The sequence below is a fragment of the Notamacropus eugenii genome, chromosome 1 (assembly GCF_028372415.1).
Source record: "Notamacropus eugenii isolate mMacEug1 chromosome 1, mMacEug1.pri_v2, whole genome shotgun sequence".
NCBI classification, from domain to species: domain Eukaryota; kingdom Metazoa; phylum Chordata; class Mammalia; order Diprotodontia; family Macropodidae; genus Notamacropus; species Notamacropus eugenii.
In genome coordinates, this window is record NC_092872.1 from 399,136,841 (window position 1) to 399,158,333 (window position 21,493).

Here is a 21,493-nt window from a genome sequence, read left to right on the forward strand (position 1 = left end):
TCTGTAGATACATTTTACCTAGAGTTTAGCAAGGCATGTGATGAAAATACCTCATGCTTGTCCTGTGGGAAGGATGAAGTGATATGCAGTAGATGACAATGTGATTAGACTCTGGGCTGCTTTAAAGGACTGGGTACAAACTGCACTTATTAATGTTCAGTATCATCTCAACAGGAGGTCTCTAGTGAAACACCCATAGGGTCTATGCTTGATGCTGTGCTGATTCACATTTTTATCAGTTCCTTGTGTAAAGAAGAAGCTGAAATGCTTATCACATGATGCCAGGCATACCTAGCGCAGTGGACTACAGATATGAGATCCAGAAAGAGGTTGACTAGAACATCAGACTGACTTTAATAAGATGAAGTTAAACGAAGATAAATGTAAAGTCTTACATTTAGGTTCAAAAAATCAATTTCATAGATACAGAATGGGGGAGGCATGATCTGACAGAAGTTGGCCAGGAGGAGAAATCTGGATGGGGTTAGTGGAATGCAGCAACTGGAGTCATCAACGTGATGTGGCAGCCCAAGAAGCTAGTGTGATGTCAGGCTGGCTTGAGATGCATAATATCTGGAGTATTGTGTTCAGTTTTAGGAACCAGAGTCTAGGAAGAACATTTGATAAGCTAGCAAGTATGCCAGTGGACAGCAACCAGGATGGTGAAGGACTTTGAGTCCATGTTGCATGAGAATTGGTTACAAAATAAGGGATATTCAGCTTAGAGGAAAGAAGACTCAGCAGGGCATATGGTTGCCTCCTCCAAGTATTTGAAAGGATATTGCTTGGAAGAAGTTGGGGAAAGAGCTGTTGCTCCAGAGAGCAGAATCAGGAATATTAGGTGGAAATTGGAAGGAGTTAAATTTAGATTTCAGGAGGCTGGGGGGTGTGCAATGAAGGGAGGGAGGCGGGTTTGCAGGACTTCTACCAATTAGAACTCTTCAAAAGTACAATAGACTGTTTTGAAAGATGGTAAGTTCCCCCCCCTCCCCCCCGTTGGAGGTCTTCAGAGACCTGTCAGCACTCTTACAGTAGGAATTCCTTTCAGTTGTACATTAGACTAGCTAACTTCTGAGGTGTCTTTCAGTTCTATAATTCTATGATACATGTATGCATACCACACACACACCCCAGCACACATATACACGTGTGTACACCTACACATGCACACATACCCCAAACCATGTTTACATAGTATTTTAAGATTTGCAAATACTTTAGCCCATATGATTTTCATCAGTCTTGGTGAGGTAGTACTATAGATATTGTTAACTCTATTTTGCAGGTAAGGAAAATGAGGCCTCAGACAGAGGTCTTAAGAAATTTGCTCAGGGTCCCATAATAAGTAAGTATCAGATCTGGGATTTAAACCCAACTCTGTGCCTGACTCGGGTCAGATGTTCTTTCCATGGCCTCTGCCACCTCTAATGAACCATATACCTTTTATCATTCACTATAAGGAGGATCTAAAGATGGCTATTGTCTAAATAATGAATACAGAAAAATTTTCTTCTGAGCCCATAATTTTCATGAGAAAATAATATTACTTTATCCAGTGGTCTTTAGAAGGCATCTTGGACCTTTTTTATTATTACTATTCCAACTATTTTATTAGAATCCCAAGACTGGAAAGCATCATGTGCTCTACTCCCATTCCTTTAGGTTAGGTAAGACTGATCATTCAAAAGGTGTTCAAAAAGGATTTCATGGTTTTCTGCCACGGAGTTTTCCATTGGTCTTACAAGACTTAACTAGCTAATGTTGCTTAAACTTCTCTTCTCATTGATGTAAAAAATTGCTAAGACTTTTGGTAAAGAAGAGAGCCTTTTGTGTATTTTCATTCCTTTTTTTCTTTTAATCTTAGAGTTAACAATAGGTATCCTCCACTGCCAGTTTTATTTAACATTTTCATAAATGATTTGGAAAGTAAATTACAGAATGAAATCTTTAAGTTTTTACACAACACTAAACACTTATGTGTATTCAGATGTAAAGCTGCAAGAGAAAGAAAACTGAAAAACTGAGACTTCTGCCATTTGGAAGACTGAAAATAAGTCAATAAGTTAAGCATTTCTTAAGTGTCTAGTATGTGCTAAGTGGGCAGCTTAGGTGGCACGTGGACAGATAGGTGGCACAATGTCAGCCTAAAGTCAGGGAGACTCATCTTCCTGAGTTCAACTCTGGCCTCAGACATTTACCAGCTGTGTGACCCTGGGCAGTCATTTAACCATTTACCTCAGTTTCCTCATCTGTAAAATGAGGTGGGGAAGAAAATGGCAAACCATTCCAATATCTTTGCTAAGAAAACCCCAAATGAGTCACAAAGAATCAGACACAACTAAAAGGACTGAACATTGCATTAAGCACTGGAAATATGAACTATAAGGGAAAAGGAAAAATATGGGAGAAAATATGTTCAAAAGTTATCAGACAGAACAAATATAGAACTTTTCATTGATTCTCCGAGAGCCTCTCTGTCTGCCTACCTCTCTCATAAAACCATTATCATACCTTTAAATATGTGTACTGGCAACTGCATTTATATGTTTTCTGTCGGCGAAAATAAAACTATATGCTCCAATACATTTTTCATGAGCTGCTTAAAACATAGATCCAAACTGAGTAACTAAAGTTATTTACTACTTTTGATTTTTTCAGCAGGCTTCCTTAAATACTTTTTCTAACACTGTGTTTTAAACCATCTCAAATCCTTTGGAAAGTTTGTGGGAGTATGTCATATGTCTTATGTGTTACATGTGTATACATATAATGGGTTCTACTGTGTAGTTTTGGAAGAAATATGGCATCAGTAAGTTCATGAGTCCTTTTAAGTATTTGAATATGTGCATAAACATATATTCAAGTCAACATGTGCCAAACACTGCCCAAAGTATGAAGGATACAAATAAAGACAAAATAAAGTCCCTGTTCTCAAGGAGCTCACAGTCTAACAGGGGAGACAACATGTAAACAACTGTGTACAAACAAGATAGATAGAGAATAAATGAGAAATGATCAAAAGAGGGAAGGCCATAGAAATTAAGGAGGATCTGGAAAAACTTCCTGTAGAAAGTGAGATTTTAATGGAACTCAAAGGAAATCAGAGTAGAGAAACAAGGTGGGATAGCCCTGGCATTCCTTTAATAGTGCAAAGAATATTCCTTTAAGTACTGGGCTCTAAAAATATGGACTCACTAAAGGGCTTTGCATTTAGCATATCAGCATTTAATACTACTGCCATCATCTTGTACCTCCCATGGATCCTATTTCCACCGAGGTAGAAGAGAGCCAGAACTTTTCTGAAATCATGTCTCCACATAAAGAGGCTATCAGATGTTTACATTAACAAACAAAGGGACTCTTTCTGTAGGAAAAGCCTCGTTTGTTTGTTTGTTTTCATATATGAATATGGCATGATTGAGGAAATGTTAAGTAAGTCCCATACTTTGCTAGATTTAATGTTTTCAAAATGAAAAGTAAGATTTATACATTTTTTTACCTAGCTATATACACGAAGCAGCTTATGTATAGAGAAAGCTAGGAAGACCTGAGATCAACCCTGCCTCTGAGACTTGCTCACGTGTGCCCCTGGGCAAGTCACTTAACCTCTTGGTGCTCTCCTCTTGGGTCAAATTCCGGAGGGCCACGTATTGACTTTAGAAAACCACAAATTACCATTATCTGTGTTGTATTATACTTTTATTTGTTTTGTTAAATATCCCCCAGTTACATTTTAATCTAGTAGGCATTTTACTGGCTACAGGCCCCAAGTTTGACACCTCTGCTCTAGATGACTGTTTAAGATTATTAAATGCAGAAAAGATGCCAGCTTTCATTGGGAGAGGCAGTTTTTCTCCCCAGGTTGTTCCCTATCCTTATCCCTGTGCCCTTGACAACAGGGACATTCATGAGATGGCAGGGACATTAGAAATAGCTTGACCTGGAGTAGCTAGGGGGCACAGTGGATAGAGTATCAGTCCTGGAGCCTGGAAGACTCATCTTCCCCAAGTTCAAATCTGGTCTCAGACACTTCATATCTGTGTGACCCTGAGCAAGTCACTTAACCCCAGTTACCTCCCCAAAATATACTTTGGCATTTAAATTAAACAACAACAAAAATCTTAGCCCAATATAATAAAAACTTCATTCTGAACCCCCAAATAGAATCATCGGAGACTAAATGGTTCAGGACCCTTTTTCAAGTACGAAAGTTTAAAATCTAAAATGCCTGGAAGAGCTTTGTTATTTCCACCAAACTTTCAAGAACAGACTCCAGGTGAATTGGTTTACCCACTGACCGCCCTCATCCTTTCCCCCTCCCTATTCTATATGTTTAGATAAGCTGAATCAATTCCTATGGATTACTTATCTAGTGTTTCAAAGAGGCAATCAAGATATATTGGCAATAAGTTAATTAAATAACTCCCCCCTCCATTTTATGTGATATACAATAATCCTTCACTCCCATAATGTTTTAATCAAGCTACACAGTATTGCCAGAGAGGTTAATCTTATTAAGCAATTACTGAATAAGTATCCTGCAGAAGCAAATTAAAATGTAAGCAAAATACTGCCATGTGAGCCCCATGTAAGATGGCACATCGATAGAGATTTCATTACCTGGTCTTTAGGAATGTTTACAGTCTTCAGGTTGGGAAACGAATCTAATAGACAGAACAACCCACACACCCTGATGTGTTAGTGGAAACAAAGCACTTGATTAATTACTTGAAAGGGAATATGTTCTTTGGGTTTCTTTTTCTCTCCTCTACTTATTCCTTTTTTCTTTTTGTTTTGTTTTGTTTTGTTTTGTTATTGTTTTGCATGTTTTCCCTCTCCAATTAACTCTTAACATGGTTGTTTATTATGTTGCATATCAGAAGGAAAAGCACGTTATTAGAATTGCTGGCCGTTATGTGTATGCCTTGATCAAATGAAATGAATTCATCCATCTTCACGCAAGGAATACAAGACTATGGGAGCCTTCAGACACAGTGTTTAGGAGGGCTTCCTGAGCTGGTTGGGTAACAGAGGAAGGGATAGTGTTCTTGTGAGGGAAGAGGATAGATTGGGGAGAGTGTGCAGAGAGAAGTACCATGAGGACAAATGCGAGGAACAAATTAGGGAAAATTCAAAGAAAGTTTGAGGTAAATAAAGTATAAAACAAAGTGGCACTTAGAACAAATTAATTCTGTTAGAATTCCATGGGCTTAAGATATATCTCAAGATCTACAACTCTTTAAAAATTCACCTTGCCCTCTTTACCCTGAATTGAGTCCCAGAACCACAGTGAGTATAATATAGCACCAGAAAAAGAACAACTTCCCTTTGCCTCAGTTCCCTCAAATGGCTGAAGCAATAAAATATATTCCAGAATTTATCATTGAAAGATTTTAGAGGTGATATGATTTCTTTTTAATTATGGAGAAAGTCCCTTAAAATATTCTCATGAAAATTACTTTAAATAATTTGAAATATTTTCCAAAAACTACCCTGGGAGGTTGATAATGATTTTTTTTTTTTGCTTTCTAAAGACTAAAATAACCAGATACAAAGGCTTCTCCCAAGCATTTATTTGAGGAGGTCAGCAGGGAGTTGGGGAGTCCATTTCAAAAGGTCTTGTGTTGCTGAACAAGCTTGACTATTACCCACCCTATTCTTCATCCTGCTCTAACTTGGGCTCCATCAATGCCAGCTTGTCTGTTTTAAGCCCCCTACTTTCTCGGTTTATAACTCAGCTGTAAACATTTATTTGTGCCTGGAGCACATTTCTTTCCTACCCTTTGAAAAAAAATCAGAATTTCCAGATGGTATGCAAGTTGGAAGGAAAAAATGGCAAAGACTGTTATTCTGTTTAGAAACATGTTTTTCTACACTTGCCCTTTCAGCAAAAACTTCATTATGATTTTTACTAGTTTGGCATAGTGTACAGAATTAGGAGCCAGATTAGCAGGGTGGTTTGTCATGGTTTCTCCAGATCCTTCCTATCAGGCTCCAAATGAACACAGGGCAGGCTCTTAGAACAATCCGACCCACACCATGTTCTTTCATAGCCAGAATCCCAGAAAGAGCCAGGGGGTTCTCTGCCCCTAAGATCACTGTCAACAGCACACACTGTGACCTTTTTGAGGTAGGTAGTTTAGTGGTCTACAGAGTCAAGACAAACACCCTTCCACCTCCTCAGTTTCAATGGAATTTTGTTGTTTTACCATTCATAGTCAAGATCACCTTTAGAGAGATGCTGTGGTGAATCTCAGGTTTCATGTTGCCTCCTGAAGGACCATGTTTTGAGTTAGAAAGGTCTTCTAAGTGGTGAGCATCATTACACGTGGTTATTATTGTTTAATTCTGGAGGACTGGACTTGTGGTTTCACAGGTGAAAAACTCCCTCTTTTAATGCAGAATGGCACTTGCTCTGTAATTTATAATCTTAGAGTTTCCCAGGTCCACTGAGTTCGTTGACTTGGCCAGTGTCACAGCCAATATTGGTCAGCAGCAGGATTTGAGACCCTGTCAAGCCAGGTCTTAATCTCTTGTGCCATGTTACCTATCTCTGATGTTGGTGTTATCAATGTTATTAGCTGTGGTTCTCTATAATATTTGACTGTGGCCCAGGGTGATTTTGCCCTAATCCTTCTCTTTCCCTCCCAGTGGAGGCTGGATGGCATATATGAAGATCCTGACTACACAAAGTGTTACCTCTGGTTCAACTTGAATCCTCTGAATGAATAAAACCAGTACTCCCTGGGCCATGAGAAGTGTAAATGTTTGTTCATAATTCATAAGCAGAAGAGTTTACCATTTTTGCCCAAGGGCACAAAGTGGGATTCTTAAAAACGGATGGGAGACTAAATTCAGTCACTAATTTGAAAATCAGTAAGCTGGCGAGATCGGATCACCTTTCATACATAATCTGAATGCAAACGTACTAGAGTGATAAAGTCCATTCATAAACTCCTGGTGACCAATTGAGCAATGAGTCTTTACTGAGAATTTTGTTGGAAGTCAATGGTGAATTGGAAACCTGGATTCTGTGTCATTTCTGCTGTCTTTCTACAAGATGAGTCACTGGGCAGTGAAGGACTGGACTCTAGAGGTTCTGTGCAGTCATCTCCTGGTTAAACTGAACTCACAGATGACTGTCCTGATTTCCAAATAAATGGAAACGAGGTGTAATGACTGAAGCAATATTCTGAATTCAACTTTATTTGCAGTAGATAAAAATATGTGAGGTGGAATAATGTGTGTAGCAGATTTATGCTGAAGAGCCCTCTGAGTTCTGTTAAGTTTAAAAAGTATTAATATAAGGCTTCATTTTCATGTCATGAATATGGCTCCCTTTCCTTATCACTTGTTTGGGAGATAATTTCACTGTTTCTGTAAATGAATTATGGCAACATTTTCTGAAATGATTAGTTCCTAATGTGGATATGGAAGGCTGTCATTTTTCTCATCATCACTCTTACTTAACTGGGTGAAGTTTTAGGTACATGTTTCTGAAATGGGCAATATCTCCAAATTTACATGAGCGATCTTCCGTGGAGTTATAGAGTTGGACTGCCCTAGAAAATTGATCATTAGTGTTGCCTTTAAAAAACCTGCGGATCTAATCTTCAAGCCAATGATGAACCATCCAGAACTATCATTCCTTAAGCATCTTCTAAGGGTGAACTGATTATCATCTTCCAAATGTTCCCTAAACTGCTTCCAGTTATAATAACAAACAGAGGAAAGTGAACTACGTAGTGTCCAGAGTCCCAGGAGATGAGACCTAGTGATTGTGAGTTCAGTTCAGTCCTGCTCACTACCCTCTATTATAAAAGTCAGTTAAATAGTCACTTCACTCGAAAAATTGCCAAATCTGTTTTTGACTTCACTACCTGTTTTATGGGGCAGCTAGGTAGCAGAGTGACTTTAGTCAGGAAGACTCATCTTCTTGAGTTCTTTATGGTCTTTTACAATTATTAGCTGTGTGACCCTGGGCAAGTCACTTAACCCTGTTTGCCTCAGTTCCTCATATATATAAAATGAACTGGGGAAGGAAATAGCAAACCACTCCAGTATCTTAGACAAGAATACCTCAAATGGGATCATGAAGAGTCAGACAAAACTGAATGAAAGCAAATTCTAATACAGAGTGAATTTATTTCATGGGAAATATACTTTGAACAATCACTAAAAAGGAAAAAACATGACCTTTTCTAATTATTTCATTCATACCTTCATGCACATATTTATATACACATGCTCAAAGATGATGCTTGCTAACCCATCTTGGCTAGCTAATGATTTAGGAGAGTCACGGGAGTATAGAACTGACATACCTGAAACATTTGGTTTAACCTTCTCATTTTACTGATGATGAAACAGGTCCAGAAGTGTTTTGTTTGTTTCACACAACTAGTTGTGGCAGAAGCAGGAATCCGACCACATAATTTGGGAGTTAAAAGTCAAGATGTTTCCTTTTTGTCCTTGTATCACTAAAACCTAGCACAGTAGCCAACACAAAATAGGTGCCCAATAAATTGATTGATTGACCTGAGCAGACCTTCTAATCAAACCTTTATTCAGCAAAAAAAAAAAAAAAAAAAAATCCCACCATCAAGCAGCAAGCATTTATTAAGTACCTACTATGAATGAGGCACTGTGACAATCAATCATCAATAAATATTTATTAAGCACTCACTATGTTCCAGGCACTGTGCTGTGTACTGGGTAAACCTTGAGGATACAGTAAAATAAAATAATTGCTACTCTCAAGAAGCATGTGCATATAAAAATACAAAATAAATACAAGTTGCTTGTGGAGGAAGAGCCCTAGAAGCAGGGGGATCAGGAAAAGATTAATGTAAGATGTGGTACTTGAGTTGTATCTTAAAGGAAGTGAAGGATTTTATGAGGCAGAGGTGAGGAGTCAGTGCATTCCAAGTATGCACAAAACCAGGAGAATGAATGCCTTCTGTAAGTGACACAGAGGCTATCTGAGCTGCTGGACAGTAAGGGGACAATTATTCAATGAAGCGGGAAAGGTAAGTTGGAGATAGGCTGTGAAGGACTTTAAAAGCCAGAATAGTTTATATTTCCTCTTGGGAGTAATAGGTGTCTACCTATTTACTGAGTTGACTTATTTATCAAGTAAGAGAAAGCCATAGTCATAGCTGAACTTAAGGACAACCCTGTCATCTAGGTAGAGGACCAACTTGAGGGAGGGAGACCAGTTAGGAGGCTTTTGCAATTGTGTAGGTAACAGGTGGTGACTGGTTGTTGTCCTTCATTGTTCTTGAGGACCAAAATGGCATCACTATGTTAGAGTCAAGTTACAATGCATCCGACCCTAGCTGATCAGATCGATATGACAGATAATGAGGACCCAAACACTAAGGCTCTAGCTTTGTGAGTCAAGAGAAGGTTTTGGATATAAGAGATTTTGCAGAGACACAAATGGCAAGATTATTCAATTACTTACAGATATGTGTGGGCAGGGAGGAGAGTGAGGCATCATGGATGGCTCTGAGCTTACTGATCAGGGAGACTAGAAGAATGGTGGTGCCTTCAAAAGAAATAGGGAAATTTGGAAGAAAGGTGGGTTTTGTGTGAATGACAAGTTCTGTTTTGGACATGTTGAAATTGAAGGTTTCTGGGTCATCTAGTTTGATATGTCCAGAATTGGTGGATGTGGAACTGGAATTCAAGAAAGGGATAGGGTCTCCAACATACAAAAGTGGTTCTATAGCCTTTGCTTGGAGATGTCCGTTAAGGAGGACACCATAGTCCTCCAAGGCAGCCTGTTCTACTCCGGGACAGCTCTGTTTGTTAGGATTCAATGTTAAATTTTCCTCCTTGCAACTTCAACCCATTTTTTGTCATTCAGTCCCTTGGGGCTCTACAACACAAGTATAATCTCTCTTCTTCATGAAAAGTCTTTGAATATAGTCACCATCATATTCCTCCCTTTGCCTTCTCTTTTCCAACTTAAATATCCCCAGCCACTTCAATAGCATCATTCTTCAAAATACCCACTCTATAGATCTGTTTACTATTATGCAGTGAAATAGATTAAGCACTGGCCCTGCAGGCAGGAAGACCTGGGTTCAAATCCAATCACAGACGTTTATTACCTGTGTGATTCTGCAGAAGTCTCTTAAATGCTCTGTGCCTCAGTTTCTTCAGTTTTAAAATGGGGATGATAATAATAATAGTGCCTGACTCAAAGAGTTTTATTCCAGAGGATGAGATGAGATAATATTTGTAAAGTGCTGTGTAAGCATTAAAGCCATATATAAGTGCTAGTATTATTATCGTTGTCATTAACATTACTAGTATTTTTCCTCCTATGTTCCATCTGCTGTCTCCATACCTTTATACTAATGGTCCCCTAGGCCATGAATGTTCTTTTCATTTACCTCCACCTCTTAATTTCCATAACTTTTTTCAAGCCTAAACTTCAATCCTACCATCTGCAGGAGGCCCTTCCATGTCCTCCCAGTTCTCCTTGCCTTCCCCTCTAAAATTACCTTCCTGTGACTCTGTATGTATCTTGTTTGTTTAATACATTTGTCTCCTCCATTGGAATGGGAACTCCTTTCTGGCCAGGACTGGTTGTTGCTTGCCTTGGTGTATGTGTGTATCCCCCTTGCTTAGCACAGTGCGTGGCATATCATGAGTATTTAATATATCCCTTTGGATTAGCTGATTGACTATAGCTAGGGAAACTAAAACATAGGTCCCTCAGTAACCTCAGAAGTCCTATCACAGAGAGGCAGTAACAGTAGAGTAACAACAGTTCTGAACATGGAATCAGAAAGACCTAGTTTCCAATTCTGCCTCAGATACTTATAAGCCATATGACCTATAGGGACAAATATCCTAACTATTCTGAAAATCACCTTATTCATCTGATAAAATGAGTTTACTTCCTATAGTATTTAATTCTCAAATTTGTCATGAGGATTAATGTGATAATGTACATAAAATGCTTGGACCATTTATAAGTGCTTATGTAAATGATATTTTCCTTACTGTTATTATTTTTATTAAGAGGTAGTCGTATGGTATTGTGGATAAGAAGCAGGGCTTAGAATCAAAAAGACCTAGATTCGGATTCCATCACCTTACACACACAGGTTGTGTTACCCTAGCCAAGTCACTTCACCAGGAAAACTTGAGCTCAAATCCAGCCTAGCTGCGTGACCCTACACAAGTCACTTGACCCCTGTTTGCCTCAGTTTCCTCATCTCTAAAATGAAGATAATAATAGTGCCTGGCCAGGTTGTTGTGAGGATTAAATGAGATAACTGGAAAATACTTAGTACAGTACCTGACACATAGTAAGCACTGTATACATGTTAGTGATGGTGATGATGATGATGACTTAACCTCCCAGTGCTCCTGGCAACTCTAAGGCTCTGATTCAGAGAAAAATTGCTTTTCTGCAGTGGGAAAAGGGGTTTTCTCTAGAAGAATTCCCTACACCAACAACAAGTGGAACTAAAAGAGAAATATATAGGACTACAATAATGTTAGACCTTTAGATTATAAGCTCTTTCTGTATCCCTAGTGTTTAGCACAGTGACTGTCACAAAGTGGGTACTTAATAAATGTTGATTGATTGAGTGAAATATTGCTTACTTTTTAGAAAATAAATCCTAGTCTTCAAGTTGCTTGGGGCATTGAAAACTTCAGTGACCTGGCCAGATTTCTAGGTTAACGGGATGATCATATCGTTCCCTCTAGAGCTTGATCAACACACACACACACACACACACACACACACACATACACATAATATCCCAGAGAAACTAAGTAAGACATAGCTATATTAGGTAGAAAAGGGCCTGATCAGAAGAAAACTCTGTGAGTCTCTGTGAAGCAGATGTGGTTATTGAAAAGGTAAAGATTTACATCCTGGTAGTGGCAGATTATTTCCTGGAGTTACTTTTCCAAAGATGAAGTAAATTAAAATAGGATGGGATAACATTACTGTCTAAAAAGTAAGCAATGTTTTGACACTGGGGATTCATCTGATTTTTTCCTAAGCAACAGCTCCTAGGGAGGTTGACTCTTTCTCTCACAGCCCACAGCACCGGCATTTGGCTTGACATTATCATAATCCAGCATATTTCTCTTGTAGCTCAACTTGTTTGATCTCATTTTCTTGCTTCTCTCTCTCTTTTTTTAACATTCTGGCATTAACCTAGAAACACCCAAAAGCCCATCAGGAATGAGGGGAAAACCCATTTTTATGAAATGTGAAGATGAAACACTTTTCAATCAAGAAGTATTCATGAAGCACGTGCTATGTGCCAGGCCGGTGCTAGGTACCAATATAAAAAGGGCTCTCCTTTCAAAGAGCTTATATTCTCTGGGACTAAAAAGGGCCAATCACAACAAGTATAATTTTAATAAAGTTGTTTTTTTCACATGAAGAGACAGCATGCTATGGGGACTTCAAAGCCAGGAAGACCTGGTCTCACTTCAAAGACAAGCTAGTATCATCCTTCTGCTTGATTTTAATTCCCTCTGTCCTTATTTGGGCCTATTTTGTGGGCCTTTATTTCCCTTCATAATGCCCTTTACATACTTGAAAATAATCATGCCATTCTTTGCTTTTCTATCCCAAGGCTGACCCATTAATCCAGGGGCTCTTACTCAGTCTGCTACCCCAAAACTCTTCTCCAAATATCTGTTTTATACATTCATAATTGAAGGAAATGCTAAATCTCACTTAGAAGTTAGAGAAAATAGAGATGCTATCTTTTCCTATCCAGGTTCGCAAATTCCCTGAAATCTGCTGTGGACCCTAGTTTAAGGACACATGTATTAACTGAATGTGTTACTTTTCTTTTAAGACTGTACAGTTTCTCATTCATCCAACAGATATTTATCAAGTGCCTATTACAGTCTGGTCCCTAAGGATTCAAAAAACAAAAATGGAAAACAATCCCTGCCTTCAACAAGCTTCTATTCTACTTGGAGATGTAACATATAAACAGATAAGGACATTAACAAGCCCTGGGATTAGGGAAAACTCACTTTAGGAGGTTGCACCTGAGCTGACCTTTGAAGGAACCTAAGAATCCTCACCTGTAAAACCAGAGAGTTCACCTCGAAGTGACCTCTCACTTCTCTTTAAGCTCAACATCCAATATCCTATGAACATAAAGGGGACAGCTCGGTGGCAGAATAGATAGAGTACTGAAGCCTGAGCCAGGAAGAAAGAATTTAAATCTCACCTCAGACGCTTAGTAGCTGTGTGACCCTGGGTAAGTCATTTAACCATTCAGTGCCTCAGTTTCCCATCTGTAAAAGAGATAATAATTGTACCTTCCCTCATACCATTACTGTGAGACTTGAGTGAGACAATATTTTTAAAGTGCTTTACAAACCTGAAAACTTACGTAAATGCTAGCTATTATTATTAGTGGTTATATTAACAACAATAACATGTGTATCTAAGTGGCAGAAGCAAGGATGTAATCCAGGCAAGACATAAAAATGGAAGATGGAATAGCAGATTCAGAAAATAACCAATAAGGAAGTTGGGCTGGATGGTAGTGTCCATGAAGGGGAGTTATGTGACATAATCCTGAAGAGGTAGGCTGATGCAAAGTTATGCAAGGTTTCAACAGTGTTAAGCTTAGCACTTGGCATTTAATCCTAGAGGTAAGAGAGAGCCACTGAGGGTTTTGGAGCAGGCAAGTGGCTTGTTCTATTTTCTAAGAAAATTATTTTTGGCAGTTTGTGGAGAGAGGAGAGAAACTGGAAGTAGGGAGGCCAGTTAGGTAACTACTGCAATTATCTGCAAAAGGTGACGAAGGCCTAAACTAAATTGGTATCCAAATAAGCAGAAGGCCTGAATCAGAGTTGTAAGTGATTGGTGACTCAAACTAGTTATAATTCTCTAATAGGGATCCCGTATATAGAGGACCCACTTCTTACTAGCTTGATTCTACTAAAATATTTTCCCTTATTATAAAGATAACTAGGTTATCAGCTCCAAGGATAATCTACAACTGCCTAAATTTCAGTCTTTTTGTAGGTGTGTCTGACTCTATGTGACCCCATTTGGAGTTTTCTTGACAAAGAGACTGAAGTGGTTTGCCGTTTCCATTCCAGCTTATTTTACAGATGAGGAAACTGTTAAACGAATGAAATGACTTGCCCAGGTTACACAGCTTGCAAGTATTTGAGGCCAGATTTGAACTCAGGAAGATGAGTCTTCCTGACTTCAGGTCCAGCACTCTTAAACACTGTAGCACTCATTTTTCAGGATGTTTCAGCATGTTCCCTAATAAAGGTAATAGAAGAGATTGTTTATTGATACCTTTCCCAAACACAGTCTTTCTAATGCAAGCATCATACATGAATTGTTAGGTAACACCTTTTATCCCTGGATTAAGATTGGGAATTACCTACAGGTTTTCGCTTTTTCCTCAGAGTTCAAGTTCCAAAAGATTTCAGTCACTGAGAGTTTATGGGTTATATCGGTTTGGAGTGAGGAATGATTGCTCTTTGCTACTAAGAAATCATCTCTAGGATTATATTTCTGAGCTTTCTATTAGTATCATTTTGGGAAGGAATGGAGATCACACAGAAAGAATCCCCTACTAGGGTAGGTGGTGATACAGCATTTTCCATACCACCCTTTGGTGTTACGGTGATGATGATGATGATGATGATGATGATGATGATGATGATGATGATGACGATGATGACGTAACAGTGACTGACATTTATATAGTAATTACTATGTGCCAGGTGAAGATATCAGTGCAAATGAGGGAGACCTTGTTAATCCTTCCAGATCTCTGTGCCCTCTTTCAGAGATCAGTGAAATAAGGAGACCAGCCATATGCTGACAGCATTACATTTTTCATTGAGGTGTTTTCTTTTTGCTTGTATTTTAGTTTGGTGGGTTTGTTATTTTGTTTAGAGAAATATCAAAGAGTGTGTATTGCACTTGTATTTGGTGTGTAAGAGGAATAATTAAAGTCTAAAAGAATTAAATTCAATGCCACATTAATATTACCCCTTCCCGGCTGATAATTTTTACATCCCAGTCACATTCAGGGTGGCTAGAAGGTGCACAAGCAGCTTTACATGTACTTATCTGACTCTCTGCTCTTATTATATTTGATCAGCAAAGAGCAATCGCAGAATTAAAAAAAAAAACAGTGTGCCAAGATTCTAGATGCCATAGGGTATGAGTTTATAGCTTTGTTATTTTTTAAAAAAACTGTTTCAAGCTTTGATTTAAAGAGGAAAGTTTCCATGAGTTTAATCGAGTATTAGAAAAAAAAATTTTTGGCATGTAATTAAACATAAATTCCAATCCAATTTATGTATTAAAAATGTCACCCACTTCTTGTTTTCCAGGGCCTTGGACTCCAAAAAACAGCAGCATAGATAGCGGGGAAGCTGAGGTAGGAAGACGGGTCACCCAAGAAGTACCTCCAGGGGTGTTCTGGAGATCTCAGATTCACATCAGTCAGCCTCAGTTCTTAAAGTTCAACATTTCCCTCGGGAAGGATGCTCTTTTTGGTGTATATATAAGAAGAGGACTTCCACCATCTCATGCCCAGGTATGAAAATACTTGATAGGGATAAAAAAAAAAAGTTAACATCCTTGTTAACAGAGTCAGCTCTTCTAGCCCTGTGGGTTATCCCTTGGGCTATCAGGTTAAGTCTTTCAAATGTCACATATATTCTGTTGCAGATTAAAATGTCGGAATGACATCAGGCAAAATTTAGCCCTTGCATTTCTGGGCGCTTCTCTTCTGCTTGCTTTTTCCTAATTCTTTTATTGTTTTTGAGATCATTTCTGTTGGTGATAGGCTGCATCCAGAGTATTAGGGATGAAGTGATTAGGTTGGGTTTGTGTGTCTCTTTCATTTTTTCCTTTAATTCCATGTTGGTGGAGGAGGGGAAAGAAAGTCTTCCAGTGGCTCTATCTCAGAGGAATATTAGTACCTACTGAACTATACTTATGAGAAGAAATATACTGAATCTAAGAAAAAAACATATGGTGTTTCCTTTCTACACTAACTCATGAAGCCAGTGGGCACAAAATAAAGAGGATTTAGAAAACACATACATTTAGAAAGGGGAAAAAACACATCTTATCAACCCATCATGCTCAAGTCAAAAGAAGATTTCAAAACTTGCCAGAAAAGTGTACATTTAGTAAACCACGTTAAAGGAATTCAGAGTTTTGGAGACTGGGATGATCAATGCAAGGACGACGTTTTATTTTCGAACAGATGGGAATGCATAGATTTTTATATTACCTTGAACAGCATTTGCTGTAGGCAGAGATAAATAAGGTGGAATCACTGAGTCTAATGCATTCCACAAAATCTCATCTGCCCTATGGAGAGAGAGGCTAAGGAGGGAGGCACATCTGTGAGATATCCCTTAGGCATGGGTACCTCGTGGGATTGTTGTGAGGAAAGCATTTTGTAAACTTTGAAGTATTAAATAAATGCAGTCACTGCTTAGAAATGGTGGGGTGTTTGGGGGGGGAGGTGTGGGATTGTTTGTTTGGAAAGAACCCTCTGCAAAGCCATTCAGTTTGGGGGATTTCTTACATATTTTGGTTTATTTCACAAAAACACACTGGAGTATTTTCACCAGTGAAATGATCTTGTTGTACTACTCAGGGAGGTATAGATATGCCTTTGGGGCCTTATGGAAGGCTAAAGGAAGGCCAGTACTGAGATTTGAGACTTTCATTCCCTTAAGCCTAGTAGATAAAAGGAATTTGGGTAGAGAAGCAATTTCTTCCCCCAGGCTGTTATAGTTACAGGGTGTTCCCTTAGCCAGCATTCCCTTGCCACCTCTCTGGGCTCTTTTGAAGAATCTTGACTACTACTTGATGCTGAAAAACTGATACTAAGGACCTCAGCAGAAAGAAGTGTTGAGCCTTAAGTCAGAGGATCTGAGTTTGAATCCTTCCTCAGATACCTACTGACTCTGTGACTCTTGGCAAGGCATTTAACCACAATCTTCCTCAGTTTCCTCAACTGCAAAATGGGAATAAGCATAGCATCTACCTCCCAGTGTTGTTTTGTGGATAAAACAAAATTGTACTGGCAAAGCACTTAGCACAGTGCCTGGCAAAAAGTCAGTGCTTAATAAATGCTTGTTTCCTTTCTGCATGTATGCATGCAGACAAGAAGATAACCCATTGGAAGTCTGGCATACTTGGAAGTGTATGGAATCATGGCCTACCCAGTTTCTGAGCAGTCTTGAAGATCAGTATCCAGAGTCACTGCCAATATTTTCTCATTTTCTTGCTACCGATCAGTCAGTCAATCCTTAAGGCATTTATTATATACCAGTAGGCACTCTGCAAGGTGGTAGGGAAAGAAACAAAAAAATACACCAGGCCTTAACCTCAAAGAACTATTTCTCTATCAGAGAAGATAATAGAAATATAGTTAAGTATTTACAGAATGTAAATAAGAGAAATATAAGATGCCTCGGAGAACATTATTCCAAGAATCATTCTCCAATTACTCTCCTCTAGGGACTCAAGCATGTTTTAAGTAGAAATAGCCGCATATACTAAAACTGAACATGTGCCATACCTTCCACACCACCTTCTACGTAAGAGAACACTCAGTCAACATTTGTTCAGTGAATGCTAACACTAGTTTGTGTTTAGGTTTGGCTGCCAATTTGGAATAGAGTATCTAAAATGATTAACTGATATCATAGGTTTGAGCACAGTGCTTGATGTATGGTGAATGCTTCACAAAGGCATGTGAAATAATAAATTGACTTTTGATTGACTGAAATCAGTCAAGCATTAGACTACAATGCTCAGAAACATTTAAGATGTTCAGCATAAGGGATAATTTTATAAAAACAAATAAACAAGTGACCATGAAAGAATAAAAGAATAAAAAATAAAAAAACAAGTAAATAAATAAAAGACCTTCAACATTTATTTGTTGCCCTACTACTGCTACTACTACTGATAATAATGGTGATGATGATGATTATAACTAACATTTATATAGCACTTACTATGTACCAAGCACTATGGTAAGTGCATTATCATCACTCTCTCATTTGATCCTCACAACAACCCTTCGAGGTAGGTGTCACATGTCCTACAGTAAAGAGTCCTTTGCAGGGATAGGTAAGTCATTCATGTCTGGAGCCATTACAGGGTTTCTCATTGTGATTGGCATATTCTGTCAGTGTGTAAACACTTTAAGATTGGCATTCTACCCAAGGTGACTCATTTAAAGTAGCCCTTTGTGTGTGTGTGTGCGTGTGTGTGTGTGTGTGTGTGTGAGTGAGTGGAGAGACAAAGGAGGGAGCAAGAGGAGAGAGAACTCTTGTGACTTGGTTGAATGAATTGACTTGCTTAAACTATTAAGTATCCTTAAACAAGAATTCTCAGTAGTGAAGAGTTTCTTTTCATACCTTAAATCTCTCAGACTTCAGGTTCTTGGACACAGAATATGAATAGTGGGAAAATGGAAAGAATAAAGGCCAAGCAGCCCAGTCATATGCCTCTCATGTCATTAGAATCTGCATCCATGGAATGTTCCAAGGGGGGAGGGTTTGTTTCATTTTAATTTATTGAATGCTCGGTTCATAAAGGACATTATTTTTGTTCATCAAGCAAAGTAAAGAAACTATAATTTAGGTACACCTGGGGTTTTTATAAATTAAACTTTATTTTAAAAAAAACAAACTTTGCAAAGCACTGGCTCTTTTTAATCAAACCTTTCTCTTTTACCCTAAAAAAAAAAAAACCAACTATACAACCTTCTCAGCTTCATATTCTTAGCTAGACAAAGATCTTCCTAGCCAGTCCTCACTCCCTTAGCATTGCACTATATGATCAGAGTGGCATTCTTTAAAAATGTTTAAATGTAACTGTTTTCTTTTATGCCTGAATTAACCAAAGTCATGTACTGATGCCCGAGCCTCAGAAAACAGTGACCAGAAGTGTCAAAGGACTGTATTCGACTACATGGAACTACCCAAATGCATACAGCTAGGGTCCTGATGGTGAGAAAGGTTCCTGGGGGTGCAAAGAAGGAGTACAAAAAGCCACAGACCATGACAGGAACTAGGATCTGCCTAGAAGAAGCTCCCCTGAGGCAGAGCAGGGAGTACCAGTGGAGAGAGTCCAAAAGAGGGTCATAGTGGAACCCTGGACTGCTTGGGAAACCAATTCACTCTACTCATCTCCTTCTTCCTCCATCGCCAGAGCCTTCTAGAAAGAGATGAGGAAGATTGAGCGAGAAGCAGAAAAAGAAAGCAGAGCCATGATAACTGATAGCTATGGCAACTAGGGGTCACCAGAAACTGGAAATGCTGTCCCTGATCCCAGGAAGTTCCAGATCCTGAGGTTCTTCCCCATGGTCAGAAAGCAACTGGAACATTAAGCTGTGCTGGGTCGCATCTAGTCCATACTGTACACATGCCTATGACCAAACATGGAGACTTGGGTTATAATTGTCTCTGCCTCGCTTTGTGATGTTGAACAAGTCACTTTTTCTAAGCTTCACTTTCTCCTCTGACAGGAGGACTCTGAACTAGGAAATCTCTAACATATCTCCCCGCCCAAATGGTCTCTAGTTCAAATCCCAAAGTTTAAGAAACATATTTTCATTAATGTGTATCTCATCAGGGCCTTCAAAATATTAGCTGCCCTTACCACGTGTGCTACGTAACCAGACAAAATATAAAATGACATGATATTCTCTCAATTACATTTAGATACGTCATCACTATCAAAAGATAATCCTTCTTTAGACATCTGATATGAGCTAATCATTCACTGAAGAATTAACTATGCATTAGGTTTAAAATACTGAATAAGATCCTGGGGGGATAATTAAGATATTCCCTACCCTCATGGAGTTTGTACTCTAACATCTGGGATAAGATGTGTACATTAAACTATAATAATCCATTGGTTATGGCATTGAAAGTAAAGTGTATAAGAGCATATGAGACATATAGGAAGGAAAATTCATTTCCACCTGAGGGTATTTGGGGAAAGTTTCAAGGAGGGGGCAACATTTGGGCAAATACTTGAGAAATGGATAAGATCGTAGAATCATATATGTAAATCTAGAAAGAACTTCAGAGATCTAATTCCTTTATTTTATAGATGAGAAAATTGAGACCAAGAGAGGTTAAGTGACTTGCCCAGAGTCACACAGATTGTAAGTTACAGAGCTAAGAGTGAAACCCATGCTTCCTGTCTCCAAATCTAAAGTAGTGCCTACCTAACCAATCCCTTAATTCCTGAATAGGGGTAGCTTAATGCTTCATGTTTCTAAGTGAAACACAGACCTCTCAAAAATTCTCAGCCCAGGTTCAAGTAACAAAACAGTTTATATGAGGAGAAATAATTTTATCTGTCTACTATGTTGGACATCTATAGAACACTCATAAGCTGTTACTGTAAGTTAAGAACTTGGGTGGTTAAAACAATGAGTGAGTTCACTTGACAGGTCATCACCGATCACTACTGATATGTCAAGCTGGGTAAAATCCTTTGTGAGAAGAAGTCAATAATCAGCAAATTAGGTACATGATTAACCAGAGACAACAAGATGCAGTTACCACCTGGGAACCCTGCTGGGACTTCACCTTCTCAGGATTACTATTTAGCAGATATTAAAAAATGCCTAGTTTAGTCATTCAGTCTGATGTACCAGTGAATTCTATACCTTTCAGGGGTAACCTTGTAGTCTTTTTAGTGGGTGTGCATCTCAAAACAGGGAGAGCTGAGACAGCAATATAAGTTTGAATGGCAATGAACTAGGAAAAGAAACCATCATTCCTGAGTGCTTTTTAAGCCAAGATTTGCTTCTAGGTTGTGTAGTGGAATAGTTCAATCTGTAAAAAAATTAATAATAATAAAACAAGTTTTTAAAAATAAAAAAAGAAACTATTAAAGGACCACAAATTTTATCCTATTCTTATTGGATAAGTAAAAAGCATGGGGTATAAAGAATATATAAAATAAAGATACAATGAATTAAGCAACCATTTTTATCGGTGCCCATCAGTGAATATTTCCTGACATTTTTTAGAAGTATAGACTTCCATTAGTGATGTTAGCTTTTGCTAGCCCCAGTTTATCTCTTTCCAATTCAAGGCTTTATTTGAAAATGGTACATTTCTCCTTCTTCCTTTATTTATCCCTCCTTTACTCCCTCCCTCTTTCCCTTCTTTGCCTGAGTAAGTAAATCTGCTCATGTTGTCAATTCTAAGTAGAAATAATTTTAATTTCCGGGTAACTTGGATGCTCATTAGATTCTTGAATATCCCTGATACTTTAGTGCTGGGCTGTTACTGCCTTGCCTTACTGGAGTCTGCCTTGGGTAATTATCAAGTCAGAAACTTCTCTCTCTCTCTCTTTTTCCTACCCTCCCCAACCTCCTTACACTTTGGTTTGGTGCTTAGCACCATGGGGTGGTACCCTGCAAGCTAAAATGGGAAGGGAGTACATGTG

The 21,493-nt window shown here is 38.5% G+C and overlaps 1 protein-coding gene across 10 annotated transcripts in view; it reads left to right on the plus strand.

Moving 5' to 3' along the window:
- The window catches only part of LOC140518610 (teneurin-2), a 678,931-nt gene that overhangs the window by 497,286 nt on the left and 160,152 nt on the right, over window positions 1-21,493 (plus strand). For all 10 annotated transcript variants that reach the window (XM_072630913.1, XM_072630906.1, XM_072630907.1 and 7 more), the window contains one exon: window positions 15,376-15,581. In XM_072630913.1, coding sequence (XP_072487014.1) covers window positions 15,376-15,581 — 206 coding nt within the window. The remainder of the gene's footprint in view (window positions 1-15,375; window positions 15,582-21,493) is intronic.